This window comes from Laccaria bicolor, genomic scaffold, assembly GCF_000143565.1.
Source record: "Laccaria bicolor S238N-H82 LACBIscaffold_2 genomic scaffold, whole genome shotgun sequence".
NCBI lineage: Eukaryota > Fungi > Basidiomycota > Agaricomycetes > Agaricales > Hydnangiaceae > Laccaria > Laccaria bicolor.
In genome coordinates, this window is record NW_001889873.1 from 2,736,868 (window position 1) to 2,764,846 (window position 27,979).

Sequence of the window (27,979 nt, forward strand, 5' to 3'; positions counted from 1 at the left end):
CCGGTGGAGGACCCCATGCAAGGCTCTGAGAACGAAGAAGAAGAGGATGTTGTGATGCCCGGCGTGTCCGACGATAGCTCGGAAGAGGGTGAGGATGACGAGGAAGAGGCGAAAAAAGTAAGGGAGGGATTTATTGTCAGCGAAGACGAGGACGAAGAGGAAGAAGCCGAAATGGAGCGTCGAAAGCGACGTAAACGGCGAAAGAAACATCACCGTCAACGTATGTCATTTGTGTGGTTATATTCTTTACATTCTAACATAGTAATGCTTAGGTGACGAAGACGAAGAAGTCCTGGAAGATGACGACCTTGAGCTCCTTGAAGAGAATACAGGCGCCTCCTTCAAGAATAACCGCCGTCTAACTCGCCTCCGTCGTGGTCGCGACTCTGAATCGCCCGCGGCGTCCTCTTCCAAACGTAAAGCTGTGGTTGAGTCTTCGGACGACGACTTAGATCATGACGAAAATTTGCCTCGGGTTCCAGACATTCAAAGAATATGGGATGACGAGCGTCGAGGCGATGAGGAGGAGGAGGACGCTGATATGGACATGGACGATTTCATTGAATATAGTGATGAAGAGGAGGCCGGTGGGGGGATGAACGAAAACGCACGTGAAGAGAGGAGGCGAGAGAAAAGGCAAGAGCTAGAGAGGCGTAAGAGGGCTCTAGGGGCTCGTCCAGAACTCGCTGGCATCGATGCAAAGTATGTTTGAATCTTTCTACAACATCTCAAAGTATTCTTTGCTAATGTGTACACAGTGCTTGGGATGAAATACATGACGTGTTCGGAGATGGTCATGAATATGACTGGGCATTAGGGGGCGATGATGAAATTGAATACGACGAAGAACAGCTGAAACCAGAAATGAAGTATCAAGATGTGCGTTCATTTACTATCTTTCAGGCGTGCCATGTTCATGAAAAACCACAGGTCTTTGAACCGTCCGAGATTCGCAAGAGAATGCTCACTGATGATGATGACCTCATCCGTGCCCAAGATATCCCAGAACGTATGCAGTTGGCAACCTCTTCCCTATCTCAATCATCTACCCTGTCTCTCCATGTGCAGCTCACAGAAGCTGATCTTGGTGGAGCTGCGATGTGGGTCACACAACGCTTGTCTCTCCGAAAGCAACAGGACTTCTTCAGCCCTGATGGTCAACACAAAAATCTCAAGGGTGCTCTCGTTATGGCTGTCACTTTTGCACTACGTTACCTATTTGTTGAAGAATACGAGGTTCCGTACATCTGGGTCCACAAGCGAGACTATATCTGCCATTTCGATGCAAGTGAAATGCGGACTCGCTTCGAACTTCTCAGCTTGAACGAACTCTGGCGCATCCATTCTCTTGGCCAGAAATACAGATCTCTTGTAGAGCGCCGTAGAGCTCTGTCGGCTTCGTATGAACGGCTTCAAGTGAAGGACGACTACTATGAGGAGGAGATACAACCCCAGATCGACGGCGTCGAGGTTGTTACCGACGCAACTGAGTGGTTGGCAATGAAATATAAGGACAAGAAACTGAGTTCTGCCGTTGAATTCCGGTTTCATGATGACGATGAGCCGGATACCACCAAGAAACGCAAAATGCCTAGTCGAATTTCCGCCTACGAAGTTGTCAAGAGGAGCATCGTGTCCAAATTGGCTCAGGTACTAGGATTTTTTTCTCTCATGTCAAACTCGTACTTACGAAATCAGGGCTTCGGAATCGAACCTCATCATGTTGTCCTGAATTTTATGGCTTCTCATCACGTTCACTTCGTTGAAGACCAAGAGCTCAATCCTATCGTCTTCGCGGAGCAATTCGCTGATCCAGATCCTTCAAAGGCTCAAGCACCCGAAGATATTCTTGTCCGCGCGCGGATGATCCTCTCCACAGAAATTGGTAAAGATCCCCTGCTCAGGAGCCAAATTCGCAAAATTTTCAAGGAAGAGGCACAGATCTCCGTGGAACCCACAGAACGCGGTATCACTAAGATCGACGATAATCACCCATACTACGTAGGTCTCTGCCGCAAAAGTGTTCACCCAACTCATCTCATCGCTACTTTAGAACTTCAAGTACCTCCACCGCAAAAGCATAAAAGATATGCAGGATTCAGCACAATTTTTACTCATATTAGCTGCCGAAGCGGAGCACCTTGTCAATGTTTCCATATCTATCCCAAACGCTGCGATATCGTCTTTTGAGCGACGACTCAATGAGGCCTTTGCTTCTGATAATTTCAGTGATTCAGCAAAATCTTGGAACGTTGAACGCTCTCGCGTTGTGCAAGAGGTGATGGAACTCCATCTCATTCCAGCTGGAATCAAATGGACTCGTGAGTATCTCAGAGAAGAGGTCGAGGATTATCTTGCTGCGCAGTGCAGCAATCGTCTCCGAGCTGTGAGTAGCCGCTGTCAAATTTATTTTGCTATACTGAAAACAACCAGCGTGTTGATGTTGCTCCGTATCTTGTCCGGGAGCTGAAGGACGGAGAAATAGCCTGTTCCGTCTTAGCTATATCGTGGGGGAAGGGTGATCCTCATAAAGACGCCATAACTCTCGTTTTCATGGACGAAGCGGGCCGCATGAGGGAATATACAAAGATCGACAACCTTCATGACACGGAAATGATCGACGAGTTTCTCGACTTTGTCAAACGACGGAAACCTGATCTGGTTGTTATGGGGGGTTTCAGTATGTCAACAATGAAGCTAACCCGCCTTGTCAAGACGACTCTTCACGGAACCGGGCCAAGTCAAGGAGAAACTGGCTGGGGCAATCCATCGGCCAACGAACAGGTTTTTGACATTCCAGTCATATATGTCTTCGATGATGTCGCGCGAATTTATCAGCACAGCAGACGCGCTGCTGATGAATTCGGTGCATTATCGCCTACAGCGAAATATTGCGTCGGATTGGCGCGTTACACTCAAAGTCCTTTGAATGAATTTGCAGCATTGGGGTCAGATATCACTGCAATTACGTTATCAGAGGACGATCAGCATTTGGTACGTTCTTTCCCAAAGTCGATGACGCGTTGCTGTACTGAGATCAAATCAGGTGCCCAAGGAAAAACTGCTTTCCGCCTTCGAACGCGTCCTTGTTGATGTGACAAATAAGACTGGAGTTGATATCAATCGCGCTGTCGCTGATGCGTATTATCAGAATCTTCTTCCCTTCGTATGTGGCCTCGGACCAAGAAAAGCTCAAGTCTTGATAAAAAAGATAGGATCACTGGTTCGTGTCCTTAGCTATGTATCGCTTTAATTTCTCACCCCGCACAGGGCGGGAATCTCGTCAACCGCGATCAATTTATTGAAGGGGGTCTTTTAACCACAAAGATCTTCCTTAACGCTGCGGGCTTTTTGCGCATTGCTCAAGAGCATGATCCCAAACCAACCAAGCATCGACATGATGGAGAAACTGCGCCAGATCCCTTGGACGACACGCGAATTCACCCAGAGGACTACGAATTGGCCCGTAAAATGGCCACTGACGCCCTTGAGCTCGACGAGGAAGATATTCACGACGAGCATCCCTCGCACGTAGTGAACCTCATTATGACAGACCCGGACAACGAGCGAAAGCTCTCGGAACTTAATCTAGATGAGTTTGCGATCAGTTTGTATGAGGCAAACCACGACCAGAAACGCCACACTCTGAACGTGATTCGTGACGAACTCCTGCGGCCGTTCGCGGAGCAACGAAACAAATTTGTTCTTCCATCTGACTGGGAGATCTTGACAATGCTCAGTGGCGAGACTCCTCGAACATTGGAAGTTGGTCTGATCGTGACGACTCAAGTCCAGCGCCTGACGAAGAGTTTCATCAATGTTCGCTTGGACTCTGGAATTGAAGGTGTCATCGCCACCCAGTATCTTTCTGATTCTGGTGACCTCCCAGACAATCTAGTAAAGAAGGGCCAGACCATACCTGGAGTGATCGTTGAACGTAAATTCGACATGGAGCAAGACTCGTTTTTCGTTGAATTGTCATCGAGGCAGGAAGAGCTTTCAAAGGGAGACGAGCAATATCGACGCGTGAAGATTGATCCCATGTGGGACGGCGTTCGTTGCGAGAAGGATAAAGATATGCTGGCGCGGAAGAAGAGAGCCGAAACGGACCGTACTCGACGGGTCGTTAAGCATCCGAATTTCCATAACTTCAACACTGCTCAGGCAGAAGCATACCTAGAAAAGCAGCAGCGCGGGGATGTGGTTATTCGACCGTCTTCAAAAGGAATTGATCATCTCGCCGTTACCTGGAAAGTAGATGATAAACTATATCAGCATATTGGTAACGAGTTTTCAGGGTCTTGCCTACCCCTACTTACGTGATTGCAGATGCTACTGAACTCAACGCTGACCCAACTGGTCAGACTGTTGCCGGTCAACTTGTTGTAGACAGCAATCACACCTATGCTGATCTGGATGAATTGATCGTCAACCACATACAAGCGATGGCTCGTCGAGTAGAAGAACTCATGGCTCATGAGAAATTCAAGCATGGGTCGGAAGATGAACTTCGTCCGTCCCTATTCCCCTTGACCGTGTAATACCCAACTAACATTCATTAGATCTGTTCTTGAAGAACTTCTTGGCAGCTAACCCAGCCAAGAGCATGTACGGCTTCACGCTCAATCGAAAGCGGCCAGGACATTTCAACCTTTGCTTTTTGGCCAATAAATCATCACCTGTTCAAACTTGGGTAAGGTTTTCTTGACTTCTATCATTAGTGGAGAGTTGACGTTCGTTGCAGCCTGTCCGTGTTGCACCTGAAGCATATTACCTGTTTGACGCGGCAGCTGTTGGGGTGCCAGAGCTTTGCGACGCTTTCAAAGTTCGGTGAGCTTCTTTTCAGGATAAAGACCCCCACACAGAATCTAACTCCTTTGACTAGACATTTGCACGAGTCGCAAAATCTTGCGGCGGCTGGAGGAAAAACCCCATTTGGTGCCGGTATGCGTACACCAGCGAGGCCTCCAGGCGGCGCTACTCCGGGTCGTATGTCAGTTCGACAAGTCGGCCGAACTCCAAATCCCTATGGAGGGCAAACGCCATATGGAGGTCCCCCGATTCCTCCCACGGCCTATGGCATACCTCCCCACGCGTCTTATGGATATCAAACACCTTCACATCGCCCACCGAACTTTCCTGGTCAGCATGCAAGTTTACCACCCAACCTGAACGCCCCTCGTCCCCCAATACTTCCTCAAAGTTCTGCTGGACATTGGCCGAGTCAGCCGGGATGGTAACCTCACTCATCTTCTGGGCCTGCTTAGGTTGTAATGTATTCAGTTCCCTTGTATACTAGACATTTGTGACACTAATTTCATCACAAAAAAAGCTTCTCGATTCTGGTTCAGTGGGGCTTCCAGGAGATGGTCTCGTCATCGACATCCACTCGAACTGGCGTTATTTTGAAGTTGGAGCCCAGTAAATGTTTTGTAACACCAGCGATCGGTTGTCTACAGTTGTCTACAAAGTACTTGGTTCGCACTAGTAAAAAATGCCCTTGAACATCTTTTCGGAGCCAGTCTTTTTGCCCACAATCTGGAATATGTAGACCACTTTTTTTCTTTACAGCCGTTTTCATAACGATAGGCCTAATCTCGACCAAATACATGTACAGGCGGAGTCTAAAATTGTACGTGTAAGTTGTCGGATGATGACTCTATTTAGTATAACTGTAGATCTATCGTGCTCGTCATCCCTGAAATATATGCTGATTTTCGTGGACATAGTCAGAATTTGAAGTCCGACTGTATCTGTAATTTTGAACTTTTGGCCTATCGTTATGAAAACGGCTGTAAACAAGTGGCATGATCTCCCAAAAATTTTCAAGTATTTATTAATATGGACAGTCAACGTTGGTCTTTAAAAGGCTGTTATATTTGGGCTCCTGGGACCGATTCGCCACTACTTGAACATTCAGCGTGACGATAGTCACCTAACGTATGTGTTTGATGTCGTGAACAAAGACCGTTCTGGTGGAGTCACCATGCCATCCACGATTACTGCTTGCACTGACCAAGAACTTTGCAGCAGGGTCGACGACTATGACTTGTTTTGAGATGGGTAGCGATCGAAACTGACTGAACTTACGCATCTGTGATATATACCCACCATGATGACCAGGAATGATCTTGAACGGCACACCACTCCTGGGACGGCCACTCGAATCGGGCTCACCACTTTCGGCAACATTCCAAAGGCGCAAATTGTCAATTGATGCACTTCACTGGCATGTTATTCTTGAAACACGATAAATTAAAGAAAAGAGACTTTACCACGCGAGGTGCCGGCAATCTGGAAATGCTACCACACAGGAAACAACTCCGGAACTCGATGGATTTCTAAGCGTTTTCAGCAGTCGAGGTGTGTTGGAAGGCCCAGAGCGTCCCAAAAGTCGAACATCCCACACATCAACGGTCCCGTTGCGCCTACCAGCATAAATTTGACCACCGTCTGCGGACCAACACGCCTGAGCAGGGTCGTTACACCAAATGTACAGCAGTGAAGGATGTACCCACAGAAAGACACCATGGTGGCGTTTTGTCGCTCATCCATAGTCTTCCAACTCCTGTCCCAGGAGAGTGCACTCTTCTGTCCCATATAATGACTTGGCCATCTATGGACGCCGTCAATAAAAGATCGGGAGAGTAAGTCGTATATGTTGGGGGATCCAGCAATGGAGGGGCGTTCTTGGGAGGGGGGATAGTGCTTGGTACCAGGCGAGAGGGTGGAGGTTGTTGCTCTACTCCGGTAGGCATGGCGAGTTTAAATTCTGGTTTAGGGATTTCAGTTTCTGGTTCGTCATCGAACAGAGGGTCGAAAGAAATATCCGATTTTGCATCAGAGTCTACAGGAGGTCGTTGGGCGTCTGCTAAACTTGATTCCCCCATGTCAACGTCGGACTTTGTGTCGGCAGATGACGAAGGCGGAAGTTGGGAAGGACCTGCAGTACTATCCGAGCCAGTTGTAATAACAGGGGGATTAACGGATGTATAACCTGAGGCTATAGGTCGGACTGCGATTGCTGCAAGCTGAGCTCCGTGAGCAGTGAAGTTTCGCACCACCTGTCCAATATTTAGATCCCATTGCTGCAATGCTTGGTTAACTCTGACATTAGTTTGAACAAAGTAAACCCACAATCGCTTCGCCATCCCAACCAGCACTGAAAAATCCCTTTTCTTGATAATCCATTGCAAGCGAGGAGACGGGCCCACGGTGTCCATTCATAACGTAGCAAAGTTTACCAGGATCGTGCCTGATAGTAAATAGATTTATATGCCCTGCCTGTCAGTATTAAGAGTTACTCCAATTATACCTAAGAGATTGGGGCGCCTACGTTGGTGCCTGCGAGAGTCCAGAGGGCGTCGGAGTGCATGGCGAGGCTGTAAACGGGAGATAAAGTAGGCTCTTCTTCGAATGTGTTTGCCCCGCTGAGTCTCCTCGATGCATCGGACATGGCAGGATTCTCCCACCAGAACCGGAGCTGCCCAGACTTCATAAGTCCTTCAACGACATTGGCATGATGGCGTTGAGGTGCGGTAAGGAAATTCTTGCTATTCACTGCAGAGAAAATATCGTAGTCTCTTATGTAACCGTCGTCTGAACCCGTCAGAAGGTGGGTCATGCAAAGAGACGAAGCAAGTGCGTGAGTTGGAACAGGATGCGGGAGTGCGCATATCGCTTCAATGGTGTACGACCGGGGTGGGAAACTACTGCTACCAACAAGGGCATTCTTGCGCAACTGTGCCGGTGACAAAGAACGTTTCCGAAGGGGTGGAGGCTCTGATTATGGGATGAGTACATCCCGAAGAAACAGAATGGCGAACGACGCGACCTATCTCAGGCTGGAGAGATCTGCTCTCCGACATGCCGCTGCTCGTCGTCGATTCACCTACAGGAATCTCAGCGGGCTCGACGTCCATCGGAACGGCAGACGACGGTGGCCCCTGGTCGTCATCGTCCTCGTCCTCATCGTCTTCGTCGGACACATCTTCAGAGTCTTCAGACTGGGATTCCTGAGATGGTCATTGAGCTTGATTTGAGTCGTAGGGATGGAATAGACAAACATCTCCGTCTTCAGTCACGTCATCCGCTACCAAGGCATCAGGTATTTCTTCCTCTGGCTCGCCTTCGCCTTCGCCGTCGCCGTCGCCGTCATCCTCACCATCAAACTCGAGGTAGTCAAGGCCGTCGTCGTCCGAGTCACTATTTGGCATGATAACATGAATATGGTCATGTGAGAAGACTGAACAATTTTTGTACTCATCCCAACACAGTGCGTACAATAATGAAGATACGTAGTAGTACATGATCAACGAGACAGATTGAAGTGGGAGTCATCAATCGTGGTGAATACCAGTCCATCGTCCATCAACTTGTCAAGAGCATCGCTGAAAAAAGATACCTTAGCAAGCCTTTCGTTGAAAGAATAACGGTTACATACCTAATCCTATGCGCATCACCACCTCCGCCAACGGCTCGGGCAATGGCCGCAACATGAATTCCCGCATCATTAGCGGGTTGTTCAGCGATAAATCGACAGATATCCTGTTCCAATTTCGGACGATGAGAGTATTCGTCACCGATAGGGGCGGATAGGTTTGTATAGTTTGCCATCGTTGAATCTGCGCCTCTCGCTTGTGGCGTTTGTCCAGGACCAGGCGGCTAAGTCGATGTCATGGCGATCTATCATAGTGGCAGAGGAACGACTCACTGGTCCGCGTTCGAGGGTCAAAGTAACAGTAATGGCCTCTAGGATGTGAAAGTACACTTCGTGAGGGTCTTTTGAAGGTCGGACATGAGTTGTATTGATGTAACGCTTGCTGCCAAATGTCTTTAACCCTCCCGTTACTCGGACATACGTTTTCTCCCTGACTTCGTTAATCGATTGAAAGGGAAGGCGAGGAAAGAAAACTGACTCAATTCCGCCCCATTTTTCAGTGTCTTCCTCGCTGTTGGAGTCCACCCAATGACGTGCTTCTATACGTCCTGTCCCGTCGTCGATTACGTAGACACAATTTGTAGTTTGAGCTTGAATTGAAGATACATGGCCAACGATTGTTACCTATTATCGTTATCGTATAGATTGTCGACGCTTTGCAGCCACAATCGCGTACCTGACCTATTTCCATGCCATCCACCTGCCATTCTGCGTCCGTATGAGCCTGGGTCGCTTTGTTTAATTGGGCTATTGTCAAGGGCCGCAATGAGTGAGAAACTTCAGTTCTCTAGTTGATTGTGAGCTCGGTGGATTGCAATGGAGAGTTGTCACTTACTCGCGCGCCCCCCGGGCTGCCACTTGCGCTGAAAGGTGAGCCGCCTTGCAGATATCCGCCTCCGCCATAGTAGCCTCCGCTGTTATCGTTGACTGGTAAAATATGAGCACATATGTGGGACTGAGTAGAAGAGAAATGCACATTGGCTCATTGAAAAGAAAGGCAAGCAACTGTCACATAAAACGCGTGACGCGATATCACGTCTAATTTAACCCTGAGATGTCACAGACACGCCTGTAAGCTTAAGATGCATATGTTGCAGTAATTCGCCCCAGCCCTTTTCCAACTCCTTCAAACACTTTTTTACGCGCATCAATCACTTTCTTGGATAACCCAAGAACAAAATCAGGATCCAGCTAAAAACTCTATGAACAAAAAACAAAACAATCAACAACCATGTCCTCACCTCTTCAAGGCCAATGAAGCACTTGGGGCCTTCCGATGTTCCTTCAAAGTCGGCCCTTTTGATCAACTCCGAAGATATTTCTTTAAGGACGGAAATAGCCCCAGTGCGGATACATTTAAAGCTTGACACGAGCTACAGCCATTGGAGTGAGAATCAGGAACGAGTCATCAAACTTGGAACTCACACCACCGAGCTTGTTGACCTTGACGACAGATGCAGGTTTGAAACGAAGGCTCTCAATAATAAAGAGCAAATAGGCCTGTCGAAAACATCATTATCCTTCGTCAACCTTGAAGCCTAAACACGGCTTTACCTCTTGCGCAAGGGTGGCAACATGTAGAACATCAACAGGAGATTTGCTTTGAACCTCCTCGAATCGCATTTTCAGTTCTTAAGATGATTTTAGTACGATAGCGTGCCTTTCTATGTCGACGCCGGCAACGTACTCTCAAAATGCTTAACCACAAGCTCAGGGGGGTCCCGAACCGCGGGAGGTTCCTCGTCTTTCTTCTGCCCGTGAGATGCGCCGTTGGGCGGGATATCAATACCTTTCAATGGATGTCCCGTCTTAAGCTCTGTTTGTTTCGCAGCCTCGGCCAATACCGCGGCCGGAGGAGGGCGGGTATAGTCATGGTAGGGCTCAAGCCAGTCTGCAAGAGCCCTTGCGTAGTGAACAAATGCCAGCTCATCCGATGTCAGCTAAGCCAAAGAGTTACATTAGTACCCATCGATCTGCAAAGGAAGCCAGTGTCACAGTTTTCAAATATTCCTCGTTTTGCTCGCAGAGACGCTCTCGAAGTGACAGATGCCGATCATAGTCGGCGGTTTGTTTTGGTCGATCGCCAATTAACAACTTCTCTTCCACGGTGTCATCCAAGTCACTGCTTTGTTGAAACGCCCGAATATAAACTTGGAGGAACGTGGAGAGCCAACCATGCTGGAAAGGAAAGTTGAATACCAGCTGCCTCCGCGAAACTTAGTCATCTTACCCCTTCAGGCCTGCCTAGAAGCAACGTTAGTTCATTGAGGTTTGGAGATATTCGAGGTTGGTAGCTCGGGAGTATATCGAAATCGCGGTTATCGTGATGTGCTGAAAGGATTTAAGTACGCACGTTCTGGTGTTCTATTGAACCACTTACTTCTGTCAAAGATGAACTTAAGTTCAATCAACTCCATGTCGATTATATCAGAAGTTATCGGTTCATGGGTAAGTCGCATGCGGAGGTGTTCCACTTTTACCGTGTCACGTTGTAGAGAGTTTTCGAGCCGATCCTCAAAGAGTATAAATTGTGGTATCTAGAAGAAAATGAGATAACTCGAAATAACTTCAAGTACGGCACAGACCTGTGAGTACTTTTCTCCTGTAAATGCTCGGACCACGAAGTCGCCTGTCTGGATGCAATTTATAAGACACGTGTTCCTGGACAAATATGCTCATACAACCTCTTGGGAATTGCTTAGGTATATTTGCGTTGATTCCAAGCACTCGGTCGCCAGTGTGAGATCACCCATGGCAGCAAGGGAAAAGGTGGATGCTCGTGAGAGAATCAGATGCGACAACGTATCGTGTTGGACTTGCTTAACGTGCATGGCACGATAATGCTCCAGTGCTAGGCTTGGGGCACCTAAGGAACATATTAGCAAAGCCAGCTACTAGAAGAGGTTGTGATAATGACCAAGTAGGCGGTATACTCGAATCAGCATTAATCGAACCAAGAAGGACTGTTTGCTCTTCGTCAACGCAAATTCAAGAAGTGAAGCGGCTTTGAACAGATTGTTATCATCCTCTGTCAGCTTCCAAAGACTGATAAACGTGTTCCCTGCCAGTAGCACCAAATCATCCGCGGGTTGAAGCTCTGTAGTAGGCAGGTCAGATCCCAATGGCAGTGCTTCCATATATTTCTTCGCATAAAGAGCTACGCGAGCAGATTCCGTGTCCGCCGTTATTTCTGAGGACGTGAGGGAATGTCGTAGGAACTTGTATGCATTGATGAACCTGCGAAGACCGTCAATCGACGACTTATGGAGGTGGTCAATGGCAAGGAATTTAATTGGCAGGGTTAAACTTACAAACATAGAGGGCACGCGCTCTAAGAAAGCGATCCATCTGCAGTGTTCATCGCTTCCCAATAAAGTGTAGGGCTTTAGATCTTCGAAGCAGCATACTTTATCGCCAATCTCGTTGAAGTATCTCTCCATGAGGTCAACCAAACGAGTAGGTTCTGACATACATATACTCTGTATTGGCACAGTGATTCGTATACTTCACACATACCTTCAGACACACCATGATCTCTGGCCCGTTTTTCCAGTTCCAACAAAGCCAGAAGGCCGGAACGATCCTTGGAACCGTCCTCCTCTGCCACCCGCGTAAAAAGCACACGCGTCTCTTGTACTCTCGTTGCACACTCCTTTTTAGCATCTTCCAGTGTCGTCGGAGCCACGTCCGTTGGAGAAATGACAAGGCAATCAAACGTGGCATCGAGAACGGCCAGAAATTCGAGCCAATTGCGATCCCTGATAATAAAGCAATCGGTAAGAAAGCAAAAAGGTACGAAAAAACTCATTCACCCCTTCTCCTTAATAAGCTTCTCGGCGCGCTCTCCTTCTTCCCGCACCAGTCCCTGTCGTTTCCAAAGTTCCCGGCGTACTTCGTTACACGACAGACTAGTGGCACATATATTTCTGCCAACTTCGCTGTCGAGCAATTTACGAGCTTCGTCGAAAAGCTCCAATTCACTGAGAATTGAAAGATGAAGATGGAACCGATCTGCGTTGAGGTAGGGAGGTGTTGGAGACGAGGTGATCATTCTGTGTGCGAGTTTGTAAAGGATTGTGCGCATCGTTTTTGGTGTTGAAGCATCTTTCGCCTGTTTCGATTTCAGCTAGATACTAAAAGTAGCTGAAATGAACCAACCTGAAGAACGGAACTAATAACACTCCAATACAGATATCGGTCCTCCTGAAACTGCTTGTGCATACGTGTCGCGATCTATAAAAGAAAAAGGCTATTTAACAGGCAGCAGGAGAGACTATGCCGGGTCGAAGCCACATGCCTGTTGTGCTGACTTCCAGTGGTTTGCACGGACATTTGCGAAAAAGGTTTGCACACCGAGCTCCTCGTTTGTGGGTTGTTGCTTGTACGCTTCTTCGAACATGGTCACCATGTCATTATCTTGATATATTTATTTTCAACAGGTCGTTGGATGACGAAGGTCGGAACATACGCCTGCCTAGCCCACGCAGGACGTGCATCATCGCTGTCAGTACAGCATCACTTGTGGGTTTTTCTTCTAGAACTTCATCGCAGAGAACTAGCGACTCTTCTACTTTTTGCGATCGAACAAGGGCAAGTGCCTTCAAAGCCTGACATAACGAACCCAGATGAATATGACATATGTATGTCGAGAAAGTTTATGGAGCGTGCCTTGACCAGCTCGTTTTTGGGATGCTTTTTAAGAAGCTTATTGCAAGCAACGATTGCAGATTTGTTGGAACCCGTATCTAGGGCATCTGGAGTTGGAGTCAGTATAAGAATTTCAACAGCACACTGCTAGTGCCTACCATAAATAGGGCGAATCTGTCTGTCTAGCGCAGCAGTGGACATGAAGAAAAATGGGATCTGATTGGATCTGAGGGCTGCCAGCGAGGATTTTATAAATTTCTTGCCCTGAAGCACTGTTGCTTGCAGCCGATCAATCGGCTCAAACTTGGGCAATTCCAAGGCAACCCGTCCCGAAGCCAACGGACGACGACGGGCTCAACCCAAGCATTGCAGACCATGCCTCCCGTTTTGCTCTCTAGGTTGGTTGCAGTTATAGTCACTCATTTCCCCTGCTCAATAATTAGCAGAGGTCTTGATCCGTTGCTTGGTGTCTTCACAGGCGTCCTCGCTTATTACCTGTACGAGACCCACCCCAGAAACAACATGGCGTCTGACGAAAGGCTCATGGTGCTTCTTGAACAAAAATACGCAAGATACCGAGGGGAACGGCGAAAGAAATTGCAGTCTATGGAGGATATGGTTTGGTCCGAAGCTTCTTCCTCCAACTCAAAGTCATAGTCTACGAGCTATTAGCCAGTCCTTTCGATATGGCTTGCTAGCGCTACGTCAGCTACGCGACATTCTTTGGACTTGATATGAGGGTGACTATGTGCTGAGCAACAACTCTTGAAGCATCGACATAACTCCCTCAAAGACCGCCCTCTCTCTTTTATCCGCGTCTGCATCACTATCTCGTCCGCACAGAGCCACACCAACCACGATACTTCGGCGAGAGGGCTCGAGGGCGGTTTGTGACTCGTGAGTCCAGATAATGGTGGCGATCTGTGCAGCATATAAAGAGTGCAACGTTTGCATATGCTCTGATGAAGAACCTCCAAGTAAATAGGTCAGCTGGATGGCCGCGGGTGGGGGCGGGAGTAACAGTCGGTTAGGATCTGAAGGCTGTGAAGGTGGTGGTGGAAGCAATGGAACGGTGTCGGGTATAGATGCCTGGATCTTTGGTGGATGAGTTACAATTGTGGTTATCAAAATGTGAGATAGCGGCACCAAGTTTCCAACTTTGCCCATCTGAGTAACGAGGACGAGGATTCGGTCAGCATAGCTTTGAATCAAGACGTCGGTCGGTATTTCGTTGAGCTCTTTACTCGCTTGACGCGGGTACAACATTTATGCAGGGGTGTTGAGAATCAACGTAACGCGCAACTTGCACGCAACAACATTCAAAATCATGTTATCAGTACCTCCCAAAGGCAAGGTGAAGGAACAAACTCACTGGCGTGCTGGGTGGTGGGATTTTTACCCTTTTGTCGAACCAAAACGGTGGGTTTCTCACTGACTATGCTCAGGTGTTTTCTAAAGAGAGTCGCAGACCCATTCAGTGGTCCCATTCTTCGGTTATCTTCACTGCACATGCAAGCCAGCCGCTGGTCATTGCACGTCATATTTCGTCTTCAAAACAATTTATTCTACCATCTCCTTCCCCAATCCTAGATTCTCCCCTGTCATACGATCCACCTAGTGTCATCTTAGCTTCGCCAGGTGATGACTGGCTTTTTGCATACTTTCCGCGTCAAGACGGTGACGGAACTGGTTGTTTATGGATCAGGGCTGCACGTATCGACGATTGGCAAATCAAGGGGTGCTGGAGCTTTCCAAACGGAGGAGGTGTAGTAGCTGGAAGATGGCTTTCAAAACAACGAGATGTGAGTTATTATCTTGACGATCAATCGCGGTGTGTGGCTCACTCAGTTCAGTGGATACCAGGTCCTTCAGGTTTGCCGATCCGTATGCCACCTCTAGGCCCTAAAACACCTATTACACACCATTGCCTCCTTCTGGTTACGCAAGACTACCAAGTTCAGCTTTGCTATCTTCGTCTCTACGCCCCTTCCATCACATTTATAAAATGTTCACTCAAATATCCTGGTATCGCAATGGAGAATCAGCCCAGCAACACTGAGCGGTCAGAAGGATCTAAGGCATCGCGACTATGTGTTGACGCCGCTGTAGGCCTCAGTTACAATGAATCTTCAATTTTGATTGCCATGCATTCCCATTGTATCCCCTCGCGTTCAGCTCTACCTTCTCAAGCTGAAACCATGGGCCATGACGTTCAGGCTGAGTCAACACAACATCCTAACGCAGATTTATGCAACGACTGGGAGACTTGGGGAGAAGAATCCTCAATTGAGCTTTGTGAAGTACAAATTGAATTCAACGGGACGACCTTGGGTGGGTGAAGTCACTTCTTTCGTTCGAAATTCTCAACTCTAAAAGTCTCCTGATATCAGCTCTCGCCACACATCCTCTCTCGTCGCCTGATCAATCGGACGGTAAACTCTCCGGCCTCACTTTTGTCTCAGCTCCACCTGAAGGTGCTGAGGAGAAGGGTAAGCTTTATCTTATTGCGACGTATTTAGACTTTGAGGATTGTGAGCATTTCCTCTTCCTAAACCGCTCTCGTCTCATTTTTTAATTTAGTCACAACCACACCGACATCGCAACTCGTACTGTTCTCGTTGAATCGTCGGCCTCTTTCTGCAGGCATGGATCATTCATGGGTTAGCCAATGAATAGGCTCATTAAACCTATGTTTACCATCGTTCTTCTCAGGCCTGCTCACGCGAATGCGCTCGCTCCTTCAAGCAAGGAGTCTTGGCATTGGTACAACCGCATACCACAGTCAACCAATGGTCAATTTTTGCTGCTGTTCTGGATTGTTCTGGAACGAGGAAAGGGAGTAAGCAAACTGCAGTGGGGACCATCAAGGTTTTAAATATGTTCGTAATAGCATCATTATATGGTTTCTACTGACGAATTCGTCGTAGTCTCGATCTGACTGAGAGTGAAGACTGGGAACAGGTACCCATTCGATCACCCCCAGAGCAAGTTGGCAGGGAAGGTGTGTCTCATCATTTGTGGTATTTTTTATCCGCCTATCTCAGTGTCTAGTACCCTTGTCGGTCACCATATCTCCCAACTGCAGGCTGCTATGTACGCTATCTTCTTCGCTATGGCATTCCCAAATTGCAATACATCCTCTTCCAAAATGTCGATCAACGAATGGTCTTACCTCTGGTCTGTGCCTTGATTGTATTCACTTGACTGTCTTTGACTTTAACGTCCGATATAGAAAATCAACAGTTTTCTCTTGGGCTCGATCTGGCGTCAGCAATTATTGGCAGAAGAACCGTTGACGACATAGTACACATGCTGTCCCTCCAGATTTTGCCCATCGATGAAGTAGTCGACGTTTTGAATCATGCCTTGGAGGTTCTGGACGGGAGTAGCGTTTCGCCGCGCTCTACGACTTGGGATATTTTGGGTGCCGCCACAGAGATATATAGGTCAGAAACTTTATGAACATGTCGCCCTCTCAATCTGATGATATTCAGGTTAAGAGCAATCACCCTCCAAAATGACGATGAAAGAAACACTCTCAATGCTCGATGGCAGGCTGCACACGACATGTGTTCAATCGCCGCATGTAATATTGCCTTCGAAGATTGTAGAGAAGGGGAGACATACGGCCTTGGTGCGCCTACTCTTCTTCCTCTTGATTTACGGCTCAGTCAAATCATAGACGCTGTTTGGGAGCTAATCGGTCTATGTAGATGGGTTGTTGAGTTTTTTGAGAAGTTAATGAAGGAGTGCGTCTTGTATTCCAATCCTATCCATGAGGATGGTGGAGGTGCCTCAAATTCCCGTAAGCAAAAGTCTTTATCATCAGATGGGCGTAAACAACGATCTCCCAGCAACGAATCAAACTTATCCCCCAATTCTTTTGAACCTCGCCCATCCTTACGCCACACGGAACCTCTTCACCATCCTTCAACACTTGAAACGTTTTCGAACTTATCTCGGCTCCTTGTCTGCTGGAGGAGAAAACTCTCGTATTGCTAGAGATGTCCTCGTCGACTTGGTCGATTGCTCTGGCGTAGACTTCGAAGCCCTTTATCCAGTGATAGAGGAAATTGTACAAAAATCGAAAACCCATGACAGTACGAGCTCACTTTTCCGTTTGCCTTGACATCACCAAAGTTATGAATAGGTCGAGTTTGTCGGAAAGCTCTCGCCTCACTCCAGCCCCCCATGACAATGCACCCTCAACTAGCGGAAGCGGTACAGATGCTGACGCAATCCTCAATATTAAACAAATCAACCCTCTTCATCAATCCACTTGACCTAGTTGATGGAATTGCCCGCTTGTCGGTGCATAACCAGCGCAAGGGGAAAGACAAAGACGTCGTCACCAAGGGCGCGCTGAGCATCCATACCTCTTCTGTCTCCTGCTTGAGGTGTAGTGGGAAATCCAACCTAGGGAGCAAGTCGTTGTCTCAAGATAAAATCTCTTTCAGCTGGCGTACTTGGGAAAATATGTGGGTATCACGATGCATATGTGGAGGGCTGTGGACTTCGTCTGGACTTTAAATTGTAACACAACTCGATCAATTCTTTCCGTCTAGTACAGCGAAAATAGCATGCCTTGTATCCTTAACCGTCCTAACCAAGGTATAACGTGGTTGCATCTTTGACCTCCTCTAACCATTCCTTGACCGTTTCTTGATCATAAACATTGCTATCAGAAAAGACATGCAAATGGAGCTGTTGCCGGATTGTTGTTGCTCCAAGGTATAATTCTGTTGGTCGACATCGCAACAGATTGGTGGATGTTCGAATACGGATGAGATGCGCTGCCGAGGGTTCAGCGGTCGTGGGGTATTCGCGTGGAACAAGAAGATCAGCCTGTGCAAGGTGACTAGGTCAGCTAGGCTCGTTTTAAAAAGCAAAACGTTATCATTCACGTTTCCGAAACTTGATCCCCCGTGGGTCCAAACAGGACCTATGGAAGCTTGTTCAACAGCAGATATAACCCCGTCATCCAGGTCCTGTGGGGCAGCTCTGTCCCGTCTCCATTGGGAACCGAAGTTCCTCAACGATTCTGCTCTCTGTGGCATACGGGCTCCAGCCATTTCTAAGAAAAGAGGGTGTTTGATAAGATTAGCAGCCTGTCTCTTGATTGAATAGCAGCGCAACAAAAATCTCTGAGGTGACAGAAGTTGGTGGAAAGCAGGGAGAGCACTGCCTGGAGAAATACTCGAGGCTGAACCCAACGGCATGAATGGAAGGGTGTAGTCAAAGAAGCTGATTGCCAGAGAAACGTTACTTGCTCCTCCTTGCTTGAACCACTCTTGATCAAGGAATAGCCTTAAGCTAAGGGGCCCACCGGTTACCATCGGCTGCCTCCTTCTGAACTGCCACTCCATTTCGCTGATCTCTCCTCGGATATAACGCCTACACAAGACCCTCGTAAGGGCTACCTGCGCAATTACCGGATATACATTTCCAAATGTTATGTGATTTTGGCGGCAGGTTTGAAGGATTGAATGAGACAGCTCTTTCGAAAACGAACATGCGATTCGACTGGAGCGGGCTGGTGTGTACCGTGTTACTGGAGACACCTTGCGAGGCAGAGTGTGACCGCCCTGCAAGAACTTTTTTTAGAAACTGCTCAACACAGTAAAAACATCTGCGCACCGATATCTTCGACGACCTGATGGCGGCTATGGTATGTCCAATTGCCCGTCGCCACCTTTTTTTCGCAGGACTCAAATGGCGGTTGGGATCAACTTCCTCCGATGCTACTGACAACGCTAGACGTTGTTCTAGAGGCCATGTCGTGTTGCGAGAGGAAGCGGAACAAAGATAATCGAGGAAAGTTCTTATTATGGTGGTATTAGCAGTTCCATCTGTGATGCAATGGGCGATGATGAAAATTAAATGAAAGGTGTTTGGCTGGTCAATTCGAGGGAGGAAAAGAACCTTGGCGGGGAGGTTGTTTGAAAGGCTTTGCTCATTTACGACTTTGTCAACAATTGCTTGCGCCTGTTCGCCTGAAGAAATAGTCCAGTACTCTATTTCTTCCGGTCTAGAGCGGACAAGTCGCGCCTGATCGACCACGAAAAATACCTCTTTTCCTTCTTCGCGCTCCTCAAGCCGAGTACCAAGGAGAGGAAATTGTTGCTTCAGAGTCAACCAGGTATTTTCTACATTTATTGGATCGATCAAGTCCATCCGATCGGTTTGTAGAATTTCGAGTTCAACATGCTGAATAGTGTCTGCCGTCCTTTCGAAAACAGTATCCCAGTAGAAGCCAAGCTCTGTGACTCCCAACCGTCTCTCATACGCGAGAGAACCGCTTTGTAACTTTATCCGTGTCCAGGCGGAGATATTCATGAGCGCCTCGAAGGGAGATGGACAAGATTGGCATCAGATAAATGGCAAAGTGTTACTTGCGCGTATTTTTGATCATGATAGAGCAGGATGCGTGATTCAGAACCAGTTCAACTTCAAGATCAGTTCACACACGTGATCTGAACCGAACCCTCTTAACCACCAACAACCATGCCAAAGATATCTCTGCCTGCTCTGCCTGTATCTGGTCTCTTTGGCATTATCAAACCATCGGGCCCAACGAGTATGTCCGTGATTCATGATCTTCAGCAGCTGATCGGTAGGTCCAAGTTGTTCGTGGAGGCAGAAAAGCTGGAGGCAGCCAAAAACAACAAGGCCAGTAAAAGGAAAGACAAGCGCTCTCGAGATGCCGTGAAAATTGGACAAGGGGGAACACTCGATCCCCTCGCAGATGGTGTTTTAGGTCAGTCTGAAGCCGTTTCACTGATGCCCTCATGAATACTTTTTTTGGTAGTGGTTGGTGTCGGCAAAGGCACGAAAAAGCTTAGCGACTTCCTAAACTGTACCAAGGTAGCGATGTTGTTGAGCCAGTCGTCTTCGTTTCTTAAACTTTAGAAAAGGAATACCGCACAACATGTCTACTCGGTTGCGAGACCGACTCTTACGATAGCAAAGGCTCGAGGGTCCGTCTTGCGCCTTGGCACCATGTAACACGGGAACAAGTGGAAGCCGCTCTTCCCAAGTTTATAGGAGAAATATCACAAGTTCCTCCGATGTATGTATCTTTCCCGATTTCTACATAAGCGAACTAAATCAATTTTTCAAGATTTTCTGCTCTGAAGATGGACGGTAGACCATTGTACGAGTACGCACGTAAAGGGTTACCCCTTCCTAGGCCCATCGAACCTCGGAAAGTCACAGTTCATTCATTGGAACTCGTTGAATGGAAAGGCCAGGACCATACGTTCCGTTGGCCAGAGAAATCGTTCTCTGAAGCAGAAAAAAAGGCGATGCAGACAGCCTTGGAAGGTGCCAACGAACCTGTATCTCTTCAAGACGAACCTGAATCAGATGTGGACGACAAAGTTCCTATTGCCTTCGTGTTGAAGATGAAAGTTTCGGGGGGAACATACGTGCGCTCTATTGTCCACGATCTTGCACATGCCATCGGCTCTGCCGGTCATGTCGTCACTTTGACACGTTCTCGCCAAGGACGTTTCGTTCTTGAAAAACCAGAGGAAGAAGAGGATAGAACATGTGTCCCTTGGGAAGTAATCGAGGCTGCCTCTGCTGGTTCTTGTGAGGTCGATGAAGAAGGGTGGACGAAGTGGGAGAGGGAAGTCATCGAGCGTCTCGAGATCGTATGAGGAAACCCTTTTGTGATGTGCACGCGGTCATGCCAATACATAATCCTTCTCACAAAATATGGCATTGAGCGTGCACTTGCGATTCTGGACACATTTGGTTCTGCCGTCTGGTAACCACTTCGCCGAGGCCGCCTAGGGCAAAACTTACAACAATTCCAATTTTTATATTCCCCCAGCACCCCCACACGTAGCTAGATATCTAGCCGAGCACGATTACGCCGTAGAGGTGGGCGATTGCTATGTAATTGCCCATTGAGACGATGAGCCTAATAGTAAATCAGAGTTGCGAGGCAGCACGTGCCAAGAACACGATAACGGCGTATGTCACTATGTGCAAAACAGGACTAAACTCCCTCCACGATGTCAAGTTTTTTCGGGACAATTGCCGTTTGGCACTATGACCTACAAAAAGGGTCAGCCGCTCAAACAATTCTGTCCTGCCTTCCCCCCCAGCGCCACTCTCCTTGCAGCGGTGTCGGAAGGGGACCATGGTCACTTCTACACACCTTCAAACGCACGAATATTGGCTTCCAGAGGACATTGTGCACTTTTCGGGTGCGCGCCTATCGATGGGCTTCAACCATGCTACGATGAGCAGGAGTAGCAGCAGGAGTAACGGTGGTCACCGGAAACAGCAACCAGCCCCAACGACGGTAAGCATCTATCTGTTCACGGCGCTATGCCTCATGGTCAACGACGCTAACTTTGCCCCAGCTACGACATAAGCCCAGCTCATTAACCCTAGACAGTGATCCTTGCTCCGCTGAGATTTTATCGTGGTCTGCACTTATCAACGCCCAGATGTATTCCCCTTGCATCCAATCCGTGCCCACCGACATCTCTCGGCCCGTGGTAAACGGGGAAGACGCGGCCTCGCTACTCTCGACGTGTTTTGATCCCACAACTCTGGACATCGGTTTTGATTACACATGTCTAGACGGCCTCGATGACATGCTTCTTCATAGTCCTATAGAAGCCTTTACTGAGGCTTGCTGGGAAGATGCGGTTCGGGTCTCCAGGCATCCTGACCGTAGTTCCACTCCAACTCCGTCATGGAGCCTCGACTCCTCCTTGAAATTCAAGATGAAAGACGTGCGCGAATCGCGGACTCGAACACCAGTTGACATTACCTTCAACTCGTCTGATGAATCTGACTCGGACGAGTGTAAGACGTGCCATGAGGATGACGAAGCGGCCCTGTCTTTCAGAGTCCCTCCCATGGACAAAACGAACAATCACCACCATCAACATCATCAACCAGCAGTTGTGCGTCTTTTCCTCAATAGCCCCGTGCCTGTCGGGCTGACGAACATCCTGCAGGATGAGGGCAAGAGCCTGATGTTCGATGATCCCACCGATCAACTTGCATTGTTAGGGTTGGAGCTCGACGCGTCTGCGCGAGCTCGGCACTTCCACGTTCCTGACCCAAATCAAAGTGTCGGGTACTTTCCCATGCCTGTGAAGCAAAAAAAGCCATTGTTAAGCACAGGCAGAATTGCAGCATTCTGGGAAAGCTTCCCGAAACCGGCGCGGATGGTGGTGGTGAAGTCCTCGCCGTGATTCGTGATTATGTCCCCGCTCTGGTGGGGTTTTTTTTTTTGGTTCCTCCTCAAGCAGCTCATCTTGAATTTGATCAGATTTTCGTTGTCTGTACTCACGCCCTACATTCGCTTCGGTCTGCACGTTACTCCACGCCCTAGTTTTCTCCTCTTTCCGGAACGACATCTTGTATACCACCCATCACTCACGATCGAACGATGATTGTACCAAAATTCACATCATCTCCACCGCCACACACTCATTTTTTTCTCCTCTTATCACGGTTCTCACACTAAACATTGCACACTCCCCTTATTGCTTATTTTATCTCCCCCACTATGTACTTCTTGGATCCGGACCAACCTTGCTTGGCGCGACGGATGGAGGGGACGACGCGGTATCTTCAATGTTATTCTAGTACATAATACCGCCACTTATTGTTGTTACAGAGATGTATCCTCCCACTCCCTATCAAACACATTCCGTATATACCCGCGTCCACCCTTCGCCCAGGTTTAAATTAAAAAGGGTTTGGCGTCTCTCTCTTAATGAAGTCAATTCCGGTTGTGCGCGTCGCCGGTTGACAGCCCTTGGAAATTCAGAAAGTTACCTGCAAGTAATTCGGTCGGCAGGCAGGCGCTGCACATAAAAGGGGCCGATCCGCTGATCGAGGAATCGCGCTAGTATATCGGGGCAATTTCAAATCGTGAATGGTGCTCCCTCTTCTTCTTACACGAGCCTTTGCTCATTAAGTATCTTGTGAATCATGTTAGCCAAATCATTACCTCACGTCGGCATGCACGCCACGCGCTACGTTGGTGCGTAGCAGAACGATGTTCAATAAGCGCTCACGCAACGTCACTTACCTTGGAACCACCTGCAGAGACCCCGATCTCCTGATTGGGGAACAACTCGCAGCGTATAGGAATAATCAATGCGTGATCAAAGATACGGAGAATTACTCTATTGGTAAAGGTGTCGTTGCTTTTCGGCCTGCTGTAACATATAAGGTGCCAGATGGGCTCATGAACAGCTGGAATCATTTGTGAATTCGAACGACTTGACTCCGCGAAGTTGTTCTTTGGACATTCATGTCTTCCGCGTTAGGAACAGAACGGGGCCACATCGACCTGCTATGAATATGTAGTATTCACATACTTGTGGGACAATGGAAGATATTGTAATTGTTTAAATAGTGACAGTTGCGGTCCTGAGTCAACTCTGACCAGTTCTTACCTCTTGCCCCGCTTAGGTCAGGATCAGTTGTCTATAGGGTGGTATTTGCAAGTCACTGCCGCCTACCACGCAAAATGGTGGTATGTCGACCACAGACGGTTGACGTGGTAGCCAAGTGCCATCGACTAGCGTCCTTGACTACCTTTAGAACTGGAAAGCTATTAGGTCAGGAGCATTGCACATACTCAAATACCTTGTGGTTTGACCTCTTACCCGATACAGCTTGCCGGTCCTTCCATGTTACCAACCAGTCTCTGAACGAACATACCGCGAAAATCGAAGCGAAACCAAGCACCCCCTACTCATCGTTAACGGTCGGTGTTCCGCGGGAGATCTTCCCCAATGAACGGCGAGTCTCCCTCACACCTCAGAATGCGGCTCTTCTTCGCAAGAAAGGATTTATGAAGGTTTTAGTGGAGCGCAACGCTGGGGTGGAAGCTCAGTTTCTGGACGAACAATATGCAGCTGCTGGCGCGACTCTGGTCTCGAAAGACGAGGTGTTTAGGTCATCCGACATCATGCTCAAAGTTCGGCCTCCACTTCTCGGACAGGAGGTCGAAGCTTTGAAAGAAGGCAGCACGATAATTTCCTTCCTCTACCCAGCCCAAAACAAGTCAATTGTGGATACCCTTGCTACAGGCAAAGTTGATGCTTTTGCGGTATGTGACGGTACTTGGACATGTTAAAAGCCTAATTTTGTGTGCGACTAGATGGATATGATACCCAGAATTTCTCGTGCTCAGGTCTTTGACGCATTGAGCTCTATGGCCAACATCGCTGGATATAAGGCGGTTCTAGAAGCATCTAATCATTTTGGCAGGTTTTTGACCGGCCAAGTAACGGCAGCTGGGTATATTTTATTTTCTCTTCCTTGTTTCACATCTCATGCGAATTTCGTCTGAAAGGAAAGTAAGCTGCATCGTTGGAAACAATGCGGAAGTCAACTGATAGTCGACGTAGATTCCACCTTGCAAAGTTTTGGTCATTGGTGCTGGTGTAGCAGGGCTGAGCGCCATTGCGACGGTGAGTGTGACCCCGTCGGCGAGTTACTATCATTGAAACCTCTATCGAAAGGCGAGGCGATTGGGAGCGATTGTTCGTGGGTTTGACACTAGAGCAGCAGCTCGAGAACAGGTCCAGTCACTCGGCGCTGAATTTCTTGAGGTTATCATTCAAGAAGATGGCGGAGGTGCTGGTGGCTACGCGAAAGTTATGTCCAAGGAGTTTATTGCAGCAGAGATGGAACTCTTTATGGAGCAGTGCAAGGATGTGGATATAGTTATTACCACGGTAAGCATAGAGAAATTTTCCGAATCGATTTTCGTCTTTTGAGGTCCCGCACAGGCCTTAATTCCTGGACAACCTGCGCCTAAACTGATCACTGCTGAAATGGTGGCCGCGATGAAGCAAGGGTCGGTAATCGTAGACCTCGCCGCAGAGGCTGGCGGAAATTGTGAGGCCACACGACCAGGAGAGCTCAACGTTCAATCGGGTGTAACTATTATTGGTCAGAATTTGGCCGTCGACGATGTTTTCGCTGTTGAGCTGATGAAATCCAAGGTTACACCGATCTTCCATCGAGATTGCCAACACAGTCGTCTACTTTATACTCTAACAACATCACTAAGTTTCTGCTCTCTCTCGGTGGTGAAGGCAATTTTGCTGTCGATCTCGATGACGAAGTTGTTCGAGGTTCACTCGTTGTCCACAACGGCAGCATACTGCCACCAGTTCCCCGTGCAATGCCTCCTCCGGTTGCTTCCCCGCCCACTGCCGTAGAAGATACAGCGAAAACAACTGCTATCACACCATGGCAGAAAGCATCTCGGGAGGTGGCTGTGGTTACGGCGGGCATGGGCGGAGTGCTCGCCCTAGGTAAAGCGACGGGTACAGCATTTATGGACAGCTTCTTTACGTTTGGCCTGGCAGGTTTGGTTGGATATAGGTGATTTTTCTCTCGTTTTCTTTCCGCGTTTCTAGTTCTCATCCTATTTGGTAGAGTGGTTTGGGGTGTCGCTCCTGCTCTCCACTCGCCCCTTATGTCGGTTACGAATGCAATTTCCGGTCTGGTATGCCGCTGTTGTGACTAGGAAGTTGCTGGACCTTACCTTGTCATTTTAAGGTCGGTGTTGCTGGAATGTTTGTTATGGGCGGAGGATACCTCCCAGGCACAATTCCTCAGGCATTAGGTGCCGCGGCAGTTCTTTTAGCAAGCGTCAACGTTGCAGGGGGGTTCATCATAACAAAAAGGATGTTGGATATGTTTAAACGTACGTCTGTTCTTTACGAGCTGCGATGTTTTACTAATGAAAATGGCACTCTATAGGTCCGACAGACCCGCCAGAATACTCGTGGTTGTATGCTGCTCCAGCAGTCGTATTCACTGGAGGATTTCTGGCAGCTGCGAGCACTGGAATGGCAGGCCTTGTTCAAGCTGGATATTTGACAAGCAGTGTTTTGTGCATTGCTTCACTTTCTGGTTTGGGTTCGCAAACAACAGCCAGGCAAGGCAATGCACTTGGCATTCTTGGAGTGGGCTCTGGAGTCCTAGCTTCGTTGGGGGCAGTAGGGTTTTCTCCGGAAGTTGTAGCCCAGTTTGCTGGGGTGGCAGCGATTGGAGGACTCATCGGTTCTATTATTGGTAGACGCGTCACTGCTACTGAGTTACCCCAGACCGTTGCGCTGCTTCATTCAATTGTGGGTTTATCAGCAGTGTTGACCAGCATTGGAAGCGTGCTCCAAGATCCGGCTCACCTCTCCAATTTACACCTCGTAACGGCTTATTTGGGTGTTGTCATCGGTCTTTACGCATTTCTTTCCTTTTCCCAACTTTCTTCACTCAAACTTAGCTTTTCGAACAGGTGGGATTACGTTCACTGGCTCTATTGTTGCCTTTTTGAAGCTGGCCGCACGAATGACAACCAAGCCCCTTGTCCTTCCAGGGAAGCACCTGATCAATGCGTCTCTTCTGGGTGCAAATGCTCTGACCATGGCAGGGTTCATGTCCATGGCTCCAACAACCCCTTTGATCGCAGCTTCTTTCCTTGGTGCCAGCACAATTCTAAGTTTCTTGAAGGGGTTTACTACCACCGCTGCTATAGGTGGTGCCGACATGCGTCAGTGGTGTTTTATCTTCCATTTTTTTCGCCTGTCTCACGGAGGATGCACAGCTGTGGTCATCACAGTACTCAACGCCTATTCGTGAGCTTTTGTTCATTCCCAATATGACAATCTTCACCGACCCTCATTGCAAAAGGGGGTTTGCTCTTGTCGCAGAAGGTACTGAGAACCACTGACGACAAGCTACGCCGCCAATTTGCTAATATTTTACAGGGTTTATGCTGGATAACCCTTTGCTTGTTTCGGTAGGGTCGTTGATTGGCGTCAGCGGCTCTATTCTCTCGTACATCATGGTATGAATTCATGCCAATCCTCCCTTGGGTTCTAACTTTCAAGTAGTGTATTGCGATGAACCGATCTCTAACAAATGTGCTATTTGGCGGTATTACCCCCACGGCCCCCACTGAAACCCAGAAGATTGAGGGCACCATCACTCGAACGACCGTGGATGATACGGTTGAGGCTTTGGCGAATGCAGACAGTGTTATACTGGTAAGCAACTTCGCCACTGTCGGCCTTGGCACGCTCGAAGCATACTTCTTAGGTGGTGGGCTATGGAATGGCTGTCGCCAAGGCGCAATATGCAATATCAGAAATAACGGCTTTGCTTCGTGCTAAAGGGGTGAATGTTCGGGTGAGTGGAGACCCTACTCACAAGAGGCAATCCACTGATAAGATAGCAGTTTGCGATTCACCCTGTAGCTGGTCGTATGCCCGGACAATGTAATGTACTGCTTGCAGAAGCTTCTGTACCCTATGATAGTCAGCCCCCGATCGATATCCACTTTTGTTCGCTAACAAGCCCCTTTTCCAGTTGTTTTTGAAATGGATGAAATCAACGAAGATTTCAAGGATACCGACCTCACTCTCGTCATCGGTGCCAACGACACAGTGAATCCCATTGCTCTCGAGCCAGGTTCCGCTATTGCGGTATGTAGTCACACACAGTCGTTCATTGCTTTTCATCCGATTTGATTTAGGGAATGCCCGTCTTGCAAGCTTGGAAGAGCAAACAAGTCATCGTCATGAAGAGGGGATTAGCCAGTGGTTACGGTGGGTGGATTTTGCTTTGAGATATCCATTTGGCTAACACCCCTTGCAGCTGACGTGCCAAATCCAATGTTCTATATGGCTGGAACGAAGATGTTGTTCGGGGACGCGAAGGAGACCTGCGATGGTATTTGGTCGCTTCCTCGTTTCATATGGCATGGCTAACGGAATTTTCAGCCATAAAACAAGGCCTTGAAGCCCGATACGGCAAGTAGAAAATACCATCTTGTTTTACTTCTTTTTATAGGTGGATCTGGACTAGGAAACCGTACCTACATTCCTTTGT

At 48.2% G+C, this 27,979-nt stretch overlaps 12 protein-coding genes across 12 annotated transcripts; 6 read left to right on the forward strand and 6 right to left on the reverse strand.

Moving 5' to 3' along the window:
• Nucleotides 1-15: 15 nt before the first annotated feature.
• Nucleotides 16-4,834, forward strand: GTB16201 (transcription elongation factor SPT6; the record flags this gene model as incomplete). Its single annotated transcript, XM_001874848.1, has 13 exons — nucleotides 16-220; nucleotides 273-377; nucleotides 423-702; nucleotides 759-879; nucleotides 931-1,650; nucleotides 1,699-2,001; nucleotides 2,054-2,386; nucleotides 2,434-2,994; nucleotides 3,047-3,223; nucleotides 3,271-4,282; nucleotides 4,330-4,512; nucleotides 4,563-4,693; nucleotides 4,745-4,834. 13 exons carry the CDS (start codon nucleotides 16-18, stop codon nucleotides 4,832-4,834), a joined length of 4,221 nt encoding a protein of 1,406 aa, XP_001874883.1.
• A 1,101-nt stretch (nucleotides 4,835-5,935) lies between these two features.
• Nucleotides 5,936-8,216, reverse strand: LACBIDRAFT_306040 (uncharacterized protein; the record flags this gene model as incomplete). Its single annotated transcript, XM_001875383.1, has 8 exons — nucleotides 5,936-6,042; nucleotides 6,091-6,221; nucleotides 6,276-6,469; nucleotides 6,519-7,088; nucleotides 7,138-7,284; nucleotides 7,337-7,782; nucleotides 7,835-8,015; nucleotides 8,067-8,216. The coding sequence occupies 8 exons, from the start codon at nucleotides 8,214-8,216 to the stop codon at nucleotides 5,936-5,938; spliced, it is 1,926 nt and encodes a 641-aa protein (XP_001875418.1).
• A 95-nt stretch (nucleotides 8,217-8,311) lies between these two features.
• On the reverse strand, nucleotides 8,312-9,212 carry LACBIDRAFT_244225 (uncharacterized protein; the record flags this gene model as incomplete). The annotated part of the gene is made up of 5 exons (XM_001875384.1): nucleotides 8,312-8,390; nucleotides 8,444-8,636; nucleotides 8,707-8,917; nucleotides 8,966-9,064; nucleotides 9,117-9,212. Coding segments are annotated over 5 exons (678 nt in total), but the record flags the coding sequence as incomplete, so codon positions are not given.
• Nucleotides 9,213-9,517: 305 nt separating this feature from the next.
• Nucleotides 9,518-13,288, reverse strand: LACBIDRAFT_306042 (actin cytoskeleton organization protein; the record flags this gene model as incomplete). Its single annotated transcript, XM_001875385.1, has 19 exons — nucleotides 9,518-9,631; nucleotides 9,682-9,813; nucleotides 9,866-9,940; nucleotides 9,995-10,071; nucleotides 10,128-10,380; nucleotides 10,436-10,618; nucleotides 10,671-10,771; nucleotides 10,821-10,977; nucleotides 11,026-11,073; nucleotides 11,125-11,306; nucleotides 11,358-11,700; nucleotides 11,752-11,903; nucleotides 11,957-12,198; nucleotides 12,253-12,551; nucleotides 12,599-12,673; nucleotides 12,738-12,856; nucleotides 12,909-13,047; nucleotides 13,109-13,194; nucleotides 13,246-13,288. 19 exons carry the CDS (start codon nucleotides 13,286-13,288, stop codon nucleotides 9,518-9,520), a joined length of 2,820 nt encoding a protein of 939 aa, XP_001875420.1.
• A 73-nt stretch (nucleotides 13,289-13,361) lies between these two features.
• Nucleotides 13,362-14,103, forward strand: LACBIDRAFT_306043 (uncharacterized protein). Its single transcript, XM_001874849.1, has 2 exons — nucleotides 13,362-13,485; nucleotides 13,534-14,103. Exons 1-2 carry the CDS (start codon nucleotides 13,463-13,465, stop codon nucleotides 13,742-13,744), a joined length of 234 nt encoding a protein of 77 aa, XP_001874884.1. The 5' UTR covers nucleotides 13,362-13,462; the 3' UTR covers nucleotides 13,745-14,103.
• A 311-nt stretch (nucleotides 14,104-14,414) lies between these two features.
• On the forward strand, nucleotides 14,415-17,089 carry LACBIDRAFT_306045 (uncharacterized protein; the record flags this gene model as incomplete). The annotated part of the gene is made up of 11 exons (XM_001874850.1): nucleotides 14,415-14,506; nucleotides 14,556-14,889; nucleotides 14,941-15,418; nucleotides 15,478-15,618; nucleotides 15,668-15,747; nucleotides 15,800-15,966; nucleotides 16,015-16,088; nucleotides 16,139-16,264; nucleotides 16,320-16,533; nucleotides 16,582-16,721; nucleotides 16,770-17,089. 11 exons carry the CDS (start codon nucleotides 14,415-14,417, stop codon nucleotides 17,087-17,089), a joined length of 2,166 nt encoding a protein of 721 aa, XP_001874885.1.
• Nucleotides 17,090-17,124: 35 nt separating this feature from the next.
• LACBIDRAFT_306046 (uncharacterized protein) lies at nucleotides 17,125-17,457 on the reverse strand (the record flags this gene model as incomplete). The annotated part of the gene is made up of 1 exon (XM_001875386.1): nucleotides 17,125-17,457. The coding sequence occupies one exon, from the start codon at nucleotides 17,455-17,457 to the stop codon at nucleotides 17,293-17,295; it is 165 nt and encodes a 54-aa protein (XP_001875421.1). The 3' UTR covers nucleotides 17,125-17,292.
• A 232-nt stretch (nucleotides 17,458-17,689) lies between these two features.
• LACBIDRAFT_306047 (uncharacterized protein) lies at nucleotides 17,690-19,423 on the reverse strand (the record flags this gene model as incomplete). Its single annotated transcript, XM_001875387.1, has 3 exons — nucleotides 17,690-17,932; nucleotides 17,992-18,672; nucleotides 18,725-19,423. 3 exons carry the CDS (start codon nucleotides 19,421-19,423, stop codon nucleotides 17,690-17,692), a joined length of 1,623 nt encoding a protein of 540 aa, XP_001875422.1.
• A 149-nt stretch (nucleotides 19,424-19,572) lies between these two features.
• Nucleotides 19,573-20,805, forward strand: LACBIDRAFT_290778 (uncharacterized protein). The gene is made up of 4 exons (XM_001874851.1): nucleotides 19,573-19,844; nucleotides 19,896-19,951; nucleotides 20,002-20,156; nucleotides 20,208-20,805. Exons 1-4 carry the CDS (start codon nucleotides 19,592-19,594, stop codon nucleotides 20,746-20,748), a joined length of 1,005 nt encoding a protein of 334 aa, XP_001874886.1. The 5' UTR covers nucleotides 19,573-19,591; the 3' UTR covers nucleotides 20,749-20,805.
• A 431-nt stretch (nucleotides 20,806-21,236) lies between these two features.
• Nucleotides 21,237-22,861, forward strand: LACBIDRAFT_292291 (uncharacterized protein; the record flags this gene model as incomplete). Its single annotated transcript, XM_001874852.1, has 5 exons — nucleotides 21,237-21,401; nucleotides 21,463-22,014; nucleotides 22,069-22,331; nucleotides 22,386-22,684; nucleotides 22,737-22,861. 3 exons carry the CDS (start codon nucleotides 21,237-21,239, stop codon nucleotides 22,306-22,308), a joined length of 957 nt encoding a protein of 318 aa, XP_001874887.1. The 3' UTR covers nucleotides 22,309-22,331; nucleotides 22,386-22,684; nucleotides 22,737-22,861.
• A 212-nt stretch (nucleotides 22,862-23,073) lies between these two features.
• LACBIDRAFT_306051 (uncharacterized protein) lies at nucleotides 23,074-23,330 on the reverse strand (the record flags this gene model as incomplete). Its single annotated transcript, XM_001875388.1, has 2 exons — nucleotides 23,074-23,097; nucleotides 23,154-23,330. 2 exons carry the CDS (start codon nucleotides 23,328-23,330, stop codon nucleotides 23,074-23,076), a joined length of 201 nt encoding a protein of 66 aa, XP_001875423.1.
• Nucleotides 23,331-23,597: 267 nt separating this feature from the next.
• On the forward strand, nucleotides 23,598-27,908 carry LACBIDRAFT_306052 (uncharacterized protein; the record flags this gene model as incomplete). The annotated part of the gene is made up of 22 exons (XM_001874853.1): nucleotides 23,598-23,688; nucleotides 23,746-24,182; nucleotides 24,234-24,373; nucleotides 24,429-24,432; nucleotides 24,484-24,546; nucleotides 24,598-24,813; nucleotides 24,868-25,030; nucleotides 25,084-25,468; nucleotides 25,523-25,592; nucleotides 25,646-25,793; nucleotides 25,850-26,323; nucleotides 26,385-26,639; nucleotides 26,694-26,724; nucleotides 26,780-26,802; nucleotides 26,857-26,936; nucleotides 26,983-27,135; nucleotides 27,188-27,277; nucleotides 27,327-27,405; nucleotides 27,458-27,573; nucleotides 27,624-27,696; nucleotides 27,746-27,820; nucleotides 27,871-27,908. The coding sequence occupies 22 exons, from the start codon at nucleotides 23,598-23,600 to the stop codon at nucleotides 27,906-27,908; spliced, it is 3,204 nt and encodes a 1,067-aa protein (XP_001874888.1).
• Between the last annotated feature and the right edge of the window lie 71 nt (nucleotides 27,909-27,979).